An 11,073-nucleotide genomic window follows, 5' to 3' on the forward strand; every position below is an offset into this window, starting at 1 on the left:
AACAGGTGCTTTTATTTCAATTTTTAATAAATTTTTTATATTTTGTTATATGGAATAATAGATTTGTGGGGTTCTTTATATTGGAAAACTGCCTTTCTCTATATATTTAACCAAATTAAACAGTTATGGAACCATTTAAATTAAAAAATCATAATACCAAGATGATATTGTGCTTTGATAGACTTTAAATATATTTTTTGCCAAAAGATCAACTTATTTGGCCTCAGCCAAAACATACTTAAAGAGCAAAGAGCAAGAGTTAACAAAAGTTAAGGCGCGTGTAAAGTTTGAACATTTAGGAGAGACGCTGGACACATTTGTAAATTTAAAAATTAAGTTCTAGGTTCGGGCGAGAGACGATGGTCACATTTGTCAATTAAAAATCCGGTTTTACTTATATTATTATTTAAAATATGCTCGAATTCTAATATAAATCTCTTGTCAATGAATTATTTTTGCCATTAATTACAAAAGTTCTTAAATAATAATATAAGTAATACAATAGATTTAAGTCACAAATAAAATCATTTTCTATAGACTTAACTGGCAGACAAAATAACGGTTCAACGTTTTTAAATAATTTCTAGCTTTCCCAAAAGGCTTATAAAGCGGATTGAGTTAGTCATCAAGAAATATGCTAAATCAATCTCAACTCTTAGATCTAAGGCGAGCATTGTTGAAGTTACGGAACATTTGTAAGCGAATACATATATTTTGGATTAAATTATATGCTAATATACAGTTATTGAACATGGAGTGTCCTGGATTAGAGCGATTCACTAATAAAACACACAATTTTGAGGCTGCTTAAAACAAATTTAATTGGTTACATACAAGGCAGAGACTTAGTTAATTAATTATCACTTAATTGTTTTAAGACTGCTTTGCTCAAATACCGTTGACTAAGAAATTATTATCAAGTTTTAGTATTTTACAATTTATTTATGTTTTAAATGTTTAAATGTTTTGCATGCCAAAATGGAAAGCGAAACGCCTAACATAAAGAAAAAACCCCAGAAATATTGAAACTTGCTGACGTCGGGCTTTCGGATGTTTTGTGTATTGGGACAAATTGATGTATGTGTGTAAAATGCAGACTCCGATTTGTGCATGAACTGTCGCATTTGTGTGGCGGTGTGGCTGGCAAGACTGTGTCTGCCTCTGTTCTCCTGCGAGCTCAATAATCGAAATTGAAGGATGCATTGCGACCCCCACTGAATTGGAAGAACGAACGGAACATTTGATTTGGATCGAAGTCAGCTGTAAAATAAATACATTTTGCATTAATATAGCGCAACGAGTTGAGAATTTCAATCATATTTCTAACCTTGCTCTTGCTCCTCGATGTCGTGTCCACTGTCATAACGATTTTTCTTGCGTGCATCGGAAAGAATGGCGTAGGCCTCGCCGATTTCTTTGAATTTGAGTTCCTCGTCTTTGCGGTCCTCTGCACTGCTGTTCGCATGCCTGTCCGGATGATGAACTAGGGCCTTCTTGCGATAAGCCTTCTTAATCTCATCCTCAGTGGCATTGCGTGCTACGCCCAATATCTTGTAGTAATCCTTTCGCTTGGACTTCTTCAATGCAAACTTAGCATCGCGCAGTAAACGTTTTATCTCCGGTGTCTTTTCCAACTGTAGAGCTGTCTCATAATCGGCCACCGCCTCCTCAAACTTCTCGAGATCATTGTGGCAGCGAGCGCGCAGCAGAAGCGCCTTCAAATACTGCGCGTTGAGCTCCAGCACGCGATTACAGTCAAGAATGGCTTCACGCAATGAGCCGATGCGCGTATTGACAAGTGCACGATTGTAAAGCAGCTTAGAGTTCATATCCTTATTGTTCTCGTCGATTTTCAGTGCGTCGGTGTACACGACGTGTGCCTCGCGATAGCGTCCCGACTTGAATAACATATTTCCATTTTCCTTCATCTCCTTGAGCTGCTTGCATTTGCTGCGCATGCGCTTCGACTTCTGGTGATCGGGGTCCAGTTGCAGTGCGCGCTCGAAATGCAATATACCCTTTTCCAGATTGTCCGTATAGTAAAGGCATAGGCCACGAACATAAATCGCATCAGCGGAAGTGCTGTCCAGTTTCATCACGCCAACGGCGATATCCAAAGCTTCGTCGCAACGTCCCAGATATGCCAGACACTCGGCCTTCAGCAAGCGATATCTGTCCATTGGTAATTGAGTTAGTCAAACTATGATTGATCCGTGGTATTGCAAGTACTCACCGAAGGCAGGCTGGCGCTATCTTCAGAGCGCTGTCCAAATAGAAGACTACATTCCGATAGGCCTGTGTGTCGTAGTTGTTCTGTACAGTGGTCTCCAATTGGCGCAGCTTCTGCACGGACTGCTGCTCGTTGGTGAGGGCCGGGCTCTGCGGCTCCAATTCAAGGACAGTCTTAATGGCCTGCTCGGCGCCAATGATGTCGCCCAGTGCCAAGCAGCACTTGGCCACACGCACATAGGCCTTCTCGAAACTGGGATCCAGACGAATCGCATGACGGGCATCCGTAAGGGCGCTGTTATAATTGAGCAACATCATATAACAGGCGGCACGATTGCCATAATAGGCAGCCGAATCTGGGCATAGCGAAATGGCGTCCGAGTACAACTTCAGAGCATTCTGATAGTTCTGTGCCTTATACTGGTCATTGCCCAGTTTCTTCTTCTCCTCGGCAATGCTGCAAAAGTAGAGAAGAGCAGTAAGTAAATGAATCGCCAGTTGGAGGTTTAATGTGGTGTGTGTATGTGCCGTCTATGCAAAGCAGAGGTCAATGCGCTGCTCGCTTCGCATTTTAATTTAAAGCGACTTGAATAAATAGAACAAGCACAATGTCCGTCCGTTGTATGTTATTAATAGCAAAAGAAATTCAGCACTTTTCTTGTGGAAACCGTGTTTATTTTCTTCTATTTTCCTTTTTGCAAACATCGTCAATTGCCATAGCGGGCACAATTCTAGTGTTTTCATTTAAAATAGATTTGACTATTGCATGCGCATAGGGCGGACGCAGAGTTTCCCAGTCAATATTTACATGGAATAATTGCGCGAGATGGCAGTAGACAAACGAGCTAACACGAAAACGAATTGTTTCGAATTGTTGGTAAATAGGCCAACAAATAAAACTGAAATTTACTAAAGGCAGCCCAGAGTTTGTTTTTCAGCATTCTAGTTTAATTCAATCACACGCGAAATCGAATTGAACTAACGAAATGCGCTTGGGGCATAACTCATGGTAAAACATGGAAAATCAATATGGGCCTGATTGAAGAATGAACTAGGAATCATATAGGGTGAAGTGCTCACAGCAAGTGCATAGGTTAGGCAAAGGGACTCGACAGAGCAAGGAAAGAGCAAGCTCGAGAGTATATTCTCGTAGCTGTAATACTCGACGAAGTGCGATCGCAGAGTCAAAGACCAATTGCCCAGTGTATTAGTGTGGAGAGAGAAGAGTTTCAACTGCTAATGCTTCATTTCGGATCTATAAATAGTGAGTCGACAGTGCTTCCATGGCTCAGTAAGAAATCGGTTGCCGAGCAGCAAGGTGCTTCCTTATCCTGCCTTGGACTTGGACAACAATTCCCCTAAAGCTACTGCAATGACTAAAGGCGAAAGCATCAATTAAAAACTCAATATGTCTGTGCTGAAGAATAGCATGAGCAAATGAACTCGAATGTGCTTTACGCATTTGTGGAGCTGCATAATACCTGCTATTGACTGCCGAGTGCTAATTCCACAAGGGGCACGGTACCACCACCTCAGGGCTTCGGCCGCTGCATATTGAGGCCACTGTAATATAGAATGCATTCTATGACAGCATTCTACGAATTGCTCCCAAGAAGCACGTCATCTGTTTTGCTGACGTCTTTCTATTGGGGTTAAACTAAAGAGTTAAACTAAGTAATATACAATACAAAATGGTTTGTAATCGGCAGAGATTTAACAGATATTAAATTTAATCGTATAATATATATATAGGCATTAGGAAATATTCGAAGAAAGACATCAAAACTTTTACGATTTAGCCCAGATGAGTTATTCTAGCAAGATATAGAATACATATAATCATACTTGGTGGTTTTTTTCGGATTCAAAATATTCCAAGTAGATTCTCAACATGGTTATATTAAAGCTATGTATGTGTGTGTTGTATATAGCCGTTTGGAATGCTGCTCGGTAAAGCGACACACCTCAAACAAATTTGAATGCAACTGCTGTATATACATATGTATATATTTGACCCAATTATGTTTAGATCGATGATGAAACAATATTGCCTATGAGGTACTTAAGCCTAATTAAGAATTTGGAATTTCTTTGTGAATTGTGCTAGAGATCCTAACTCTTTTTATTTCAAGTGACTTCGTAGAGTTATAGATGATTGCAAATATCTATTATTAAATGGGGTATTTATAAAAACCATACTAAATCAAATAAAATAATAAAATATTACATAATTATATATCAAACAACTTACTATAACATTTTTTACTTTGCTGTAAGCTTGCTGTTTTTCGGTATTTCTTTCTGTTTTTTACAAATTTTTTTGCAGCTGCCTTACGAAACCTAAAAATGATTTTCAACGTTTTGTCTGTAGTCTTCTGTTTTCATTTATTTTACTTTATTTTATTTTTATTTCTTTTCATTTTTGTTGTTGTTGCGGTAAATTTGTCTTTTGCCTTTGCACGTTTGCTTTTAATGATGTCTGACACACTTTTTTCACACGTAAGAAAAACTATTTGATTGAATTTTTTTTAGTATAAGTAATTAAAACAAAAATTTTGCTTTTAATATAAAGACAACAAATTCAAAGCCCAGCGTGACAGCCAGTGCTCAACGACTTATCAACTGAAATTGATATGAGTGATTTAAGTTGATATCCAAAGACGATCAATTACGCCATGCCAACCAAACCGAATTGCGATCCGACAAACGAAGAGATTTACGGCGATGACAGAAACGCACTGCGAATGCAGAAAAAGTGCAGCGCGGCTAGGCGAAGCAGATGCGAAATGCGAGAGAGCAGAATGAGCAAGAAATTTAAAATACGAAAAGAATAAACTCTTTGAGAGAGTGCCAACAGTTGAATACTCTTTCAGAGCTGTAGAATGGTTTGCCAGATTGTTTTTAGAGAAGGTATTTGATACATACGTAATCATATATATATATATATATATATGTATATATGTTTCAGTTTGCGTATTAATAGTTCTTAGAGAAAGCATTTAGTATTGAGTCTGATTTAGCAAAATTTTATTATATATAATTTAATCAAATGCAAACTTCTCTAAATGAGCATTTTATAAATTCTGCAAATAAATAAAAATACTTCTTGCAAAGGTCGAAATACAATCCAAGTGAGATGCAAAACTCTCAACAAATTTACAATTGGCAACATTATAAAATGTTCTCCGACTATTAGACAAAGAGACTTTGAATATTCTCTTTGCTTTCTGACTTTTTTAGAACTCTAAAAAAAGAAAATTCTATGTAAGTCCAAAGATCATTATATGAAATAAAGAGAATTAAAATTATCATCTCTGTCTGTGTATGAATGGTAAATATAATTTATATAATCCAGCTGATAAATATAATAGAGCACCCTACATACAATATTATAGTTTTATTGAATATACAATTTAATATATTAAAAAAAAAAAAAACAATGTTTTTTTTTGCCTTTCAAACTGACAGACCCCATCTAATTATTAACTAAAGTACAATTCTTGCTAAAATAATTAAATTTTAATTTAAATCTATTTTTCAATAGGCTTCCAACATTTAAGCTTATCTAACTTTAAGAGTTCTTTTAACATATTAAATGCTTTTTTTTTTTTAATCCAAGAACGTTTTGTTGCAATTAGATTTCTTTATACATAATTGAAGAAGGAAAAGCAATTCCATAGAAATGTTTACTATCTTAAAAGATTTCTAATAAGTAAATAATATAATAATACATAAATTTATCAATGGGAGCTAATTAGGAGCTGTAACTCTAAATGGAAGCATTAGTCATTATTAACGGAAAAATTTCATTGAAGCTGTCCAAAAAAAATGTGTTTTATAAGCTTCAGCAACTCTTGCAATTTTATGATTCATCCATCATTCATATATATATGTATGTATATGTATGTATATGTATATGTATTATCTCGACAAGAAATATATACACATACATTTGTTTGTTGTTTATAAATGTATAAAAGAAATAGATAAAAAAAACCCCAAATGTGATAACAACAATATGAAAGTTGATGTTTTGTTTTAAAATTTGTTGTTAATTTTAGAATACAATTCGAGAAAAAACTAGATTTTTCCATATCGAAAAAAGAATTCGAGTTATTTAAATGAAAAAAAAAAAAGAAATAAAGCTGAATCAAGCTTTAAGAAGTTAAGAAACGACTTTAGGAAAATGCAAATGTTTTATAACTTAGTATAGTGAAAAAAAAAAAAATAAATAAAAATAAATAAAAAGAAAAACATTTGAGTGCATATGCACGTAGGAGTATAAGACTACGACGACCTACAACTAAGAATATTCAAAAGTATGTATTTGCTCACAAGCAAACACATATGGTGTATAACTAGCTTAAAGTGTGCGTGTGTGCAGCTCAATATATACAAGCCACCAATACAGTTAAGCTTAAGCGAAAACGTGTTTCTGCACCACAAAGATTTCAATTGGGCAACATTAAAGACGAGGAGAGAAGGAGACGGCAGAGAGAAGGAGAGTGAGCAGAGCCAAATGCTTATGCAGAGCAAATACCACGCACAAAAAAACAACTTTCATCGGGAGTAAGCGACTATGCAATGCTCAATTTGGAGCGAAATTAGCAATTAAATTAATTATTGATGTTTGCTTTGGTGAACATAGTAACAATAGACGAAGCACGCGATTATTCAAAGACATTGATCGATTATATAAAACTACAACGAGCTCAAAAATGTATCACAATTCAGCAATGAATAATTGCGAGTCGCTTTTTTTTGCAGCTACTATGTATTTCAGATTGTTTTTGGCTGTCAACTTGACTCTGACATTGCCATGGGACAGGGCCACACATATATACATACATATGTACGTTGTTGTTTTACTTACGTTGCCGTGTCTTTGGGCACAATTTGCTCGATTTCGTCGACTTCGGTCATCTCAACTTCCATATCAGATGATGAAGAAATTTCCTCGCGTTCGCTATCGCTAATTTCTATCACATCCATTCGGGTTATAAGATATGGGATAGTAAAATGGCCTTTGCTAGGGAGAAGTTTGTTTGTGCTTTTTTTCTTCCCTTTGTTTTGCACTAGCAACCAAAATTCGTTTTTGAGAAATGATTTTTACAACTACCCGAGATTTTGTGCAGTGGAATCCGTCCTTTTTTCGCAGTTATGGAAATATTTAATAACGCTGATGGTTTTGATCTATTGCACAAGCAAGAAAACAATACTAATGTAGCATGTTATTAAATTTGTTAAATTAGTCCTAAAATTTTGACCCGACAGACAGCATCAAGCGTGCTTATGAAAGAATGAGTGAAGCTATCGATGTTGCTGTTGACACTTGCGATTACTTTCAGAGATGGTAGTGAACGAAATATCGGTTAGAGAAAAGTAACTATTTTAAAAAAAATGTCACGCATATAATCTTACTTAAAAAAACTGACCAGACAACACATAGACACTGGTGAATAAATATATAAATATAAATACATTTTTCAAAGTAGTTATCGGTCTCGTTAAATTGAGGTTGCCATATTTCTCGATACATTTAAACGAGTTGTGTAGCAAACAGCTTTTAGTTGTATGTTTTTGGCGCGAATTTAAAGCAAATAAATATGAAAAATAAGCAAACAAATGCTAGATGGAGAACATTTTCGATTGAAACTTTAATTAATATTTTTGAAAATCTAGTAGACTGAGACGAAAAAAAAGTAATTTCATTTCTAAAATATTCAAGTGTATATACATATATTTATTAGTATATATCTGTAGGTATCTTAAATTTTCAGTTTTTATAAACGTATATTTAGAGGTTGTTTTTTTCCCATAGCTCTCTAATCAACAATTAGATTTCAAAATTTTTGGTTTAGAAAAATTAAAATTTATTTTAAGATCAATGCGTACATTGAGAAGTTGAAGAATATACATAGTTTTATAAATGTTCCAACAATTCTAATCATATCAATAACTAAAACTAACTAACTCGAGCATGAGCCAATAAAAGTAAAATTTAATGCTAAAAATGTTGATGAATTTTAAATATTTTATTCATGTAGCCATATATAGTTACCATCTGGATGTTTATAATATTGGCTACTTTTATATACGTCAGTTAATAGAGTATCTATCCATATTTAAAATCCTGAAAAAGTTGCACTTACGTATTCATATATTTATATAGATATCTATACATCACTGGTTTTTTTGAGATAAGCCTAACTATTTATATATAAAGTATAATATATTAACGACTTAACTATTTTAACTATATTATTAAAAGTGTGAATTTATCAAGAGAAATCCTCTAGCAAAGCTTTTTAATATATAGTCGAAAAATATATTAGTCGTATAGTTAGTTAAGAATGTTAGTTAGATACTTATAGACTTGATTTATAATTTGTTACCTAGCTATATTATATTATTATAAACTTATATTATATTATTATAAACTTATTAATTAGAGCTATACTCATGATGAAAATATATTTGTATAAAATATATATGCATATTTGGAGTTTCATTGATACCGGCCAGAAACGATCCTCGTAAACGTTTTATATTAAAAGAACAATAGGAAAAATGAGAAAATAAAAAAGTTAAATAAGAATATAATCCTAAAAAAAAAATGTTCAGAAATGAAATACAACAAAAATGTAAAAACAAATATATGTATATGTTTTATGTCCTAAGTCTGTGGTCCATATAATTTCTATTAGAAGTTATTGTAAAAATTAAAACGTTTTCCATTTTTTTTTTATATTTTTATTGTTCTTTGTTATATTTTTGTACTTTCATATAAAGCATAATTTTAATACAAAGGAATTTCTATAATCGTTTTAAATACATATTTCAGTCTACAGAAAAGCAATGGGAATTATAATACTTGCCATAAAAGTACATATAGACACATATACATATGTATATACATACGAGTTCTTATAAATGTGTTTGTATGTATAACTGCAAATACATAAAAAAACGTCTATGTATCAACATATACTCAGCTACATACAAACATACATATGTATGTATAATGTGGGAAAAGAGCAGAGCAAAAAAAAAAAACAAAAATGAAAAGAAATGTTCTCAAAAAAACACGGCAATGAGAAGAGAACGATTTCCGATTGGTGGCGCCAACTGAAATTGAATAAGATACACAAACACATATAACAGAAAGAATCGCCAGCGGCAACCACTGGGAGCAAATAATAGAATAAAAGAGAAGAAAACCCACAGCATTAACGCCGAGCACACACACACACACTCATTCGTATATACTCAAAATACATTCGTATATGTACATGGTATGTGTGTGTATATATGTATGCAGCTACATTCATATGAAATACATACATACATATGTATATGTAAATATCAGAAGATGCCAAAAAGGTGCGACAACGACAAGTATTTGGTATTTTATTATAAGTATAAGCGCCCCAGGCCAGCCCCAAAAGTCGAGCATTCGTACTACAGCAGGGCTCCCAACTCCTGCTATGTAACCCAACGCAAGCACACACACGCACACAGTGCATGTTTTAAAATGTCAACGAGTGCGAGCAGGATGGAAGGACGACTGTTGCCAAACCGTTCAGAATCGAAGCAAAAAATTGCAAGAAATATAAATGCGATGCCGAAGACGAAATGGAAAATTGTGAAACGAATGAGAAACGAAAAGGGAAACGGTTGACAAACCCACAAATAGCATAAAAAAAAAACAGAATATATGAGATGGACTTCATCCCGAGCAGTAGCAGCAGCAGCAGAAGCAGCAGCAGCTGTCTCGCTTACACACCCAAAAGCCGAGTTTGATAAGAATAGGGTAATGGCAATTCGAGTGTGTAGAGTAGGTTCAGCCAGCGGAGGGGTTCGAAAAACTTTGTCATTTACTTTTTTAATTGAAATTAAAATGCTTTTCCAATAAGAAAATGAGCTGTGTAGCTAACAAAAATAAAGTAAAACGAATCGTTCGCTAAGCAGCTGCGCACAAGCTGCCACCAAGTCGGAGTCGAGATCGAAGTTTAACGTCGGGAGTACACGAAGTTTTTTGCAAATGCAATGCATTTATTTTAATTTACTCTGACATAAAGAAAAGCAAAAAGTAAAATAAAAAACGAGCCAACGAACAGAAATGCAAAACAATTGTCATTTGTTTATATAAGCGACGTCGGCCATTGGAGTGAGTGAGCGCGCGCTACTGGGCAGCGCTCACTCTCAACCATACACACACAATGCAAATATGTAAATGTGTCGCTCACGCTCCCTCATGTTTATTGGTTGCAAGCCACCTGCTCTGTGTGCACGTTGTATGTGCGCGTTGTGTAAGCGAGTGCGGTGCTTGCAATCCATTGAGAAGAAGCGAGAGGGAGATTGAGCGAGAGAGAGAATGTGCCCTGTTGCCTGAAACGAAATGAAATTGAAACGCAAATGAAATGAAATCGTCGCAATCAAAAAACGCCAAGCCAACAAACGAAATGAAAAAATAAATAAAACGAATGTTACCGTATTGTATAGGGCGGCGACAGCAGCGTCAGCGTCAGTGCTGCTTTTTAGGAAAGTTTGAGTGAGAGAGCGCTGTCAATGTATATATGTATATACCTACATGCATCTGTGTGCGTGCTGCTTTTGCTGCTGCTGCTGCTGCTTCTGCTGCTAATTTTCTTCCGTCTCAGCCATCGTTCTCGTTCTGTCGTTTCTGCTTCTGTGTTTCATTTCATTTGTGTTTGTTTTTGTTTGTATTTTATTACGTTTGTCATTGTGTTTTCGGGGATGCTAACACAAGCGCACAAAGCCAGACAGCGTCAGAGACATACACACAGACAGAAGTAACTATTATATACCACTCCCACTTTC

At 34.9% G+C, this 11,073-nt stretch overlaps 1 protein-coding gene and 1 long non-coding RNA gene across 3 annotated transcripts; both read right to left on the reverse strand.

The window, feature by feature from the left end:
* Positions 1-795: 795 nt before the first annotated feature.
* On the reverse strand, positions 796-7,563 carry Tpr2 (Tetratricopeptide repeat protein 2). 2 transcript variants are annotated; one of them, XM_030385906.2, is made up of 4 exons: positions 7,103-7,563; positions 2,234-2,686; positions 1,328-2,172; positions 796-1,260 (listed from the first exon to the last, which is right to left on the reverse strand). In XM_030385906.2, exons 1-4 carry the CDS (start codon positions 7,219-7,221, stop codon positions 1,178-1,180), a joined length of 1,500 nt encoding a protein of 499 aa, XP_030241766.1. In that variant the 5' UTR covers positions 7,222-7,563; the 3' UTR covers positions 796-1,177. The 2 variants fall into 2 exon arrangements, with proteins under 2 accessions (XP_030241766.1, XP_030241767.1); XM_030385907.2 differs by lacking the exon at positions 7,103-7,563 and adding an exon at positions 4,481-4,975.
* A 2,046-nt stretch (positions 7,564-9,609) lies between these two features.
* Positions 9,610-11,008, reverse strand: LOC149091840 (uncharacterized). Its single transcript, XR_016196369.1, has 3 exons — positions 10,823-11,008; positions 10,723-10,762; positions 9,610-10,620 (listed from the first exon to the last, which is right to left on the reverse strand). It is a non-coding gene; the product is annotated as an uncharacterized LOC149091840 (long non-coding RNA).
* Between the last annotated feature and the right edge of the window lie 65 nt (positions 11,009-11,073).

This window comes from Drosophila navojoa, chromosome 3 (assembly GCF_054131105.1).
Source record: "Drosophila navojoa isolate 15081-1374.11 chromosome 3, UAZ_NAV_1.0, whole genome shotgun sequence".
Classification (NCBI taxonomy): domain Eukaryota; kingdom Metazoa; phylum Arthropoda; class Insecta; order Diptera; family Drosophilidae; genus Drosophila; species Drosophila navojoa.

Coding starts and splice junctions, on each gene's coding strand:
- Tpr2 (XM_030385906.2), bottom strand. CDS start 7,221: ATGGATGTGATAGAAATTAGCGATAGCGAACGCGAGGAAATTTCTTCA. Junction 2,173..2,233: donor ATAGCGCCAGCCTGCCTTCG/GTGAGTACTTGC, acceptor ACCAATGGACAG/ATATCGCTTGCTGAAGGCCG. Junction 1,261..1,327: donor CATCGAGGAGCAAGAGCAAG/GTTAGAAATATG, acceptor TTTATTTTACAG/CTGACTTCGATCCAAATCAA.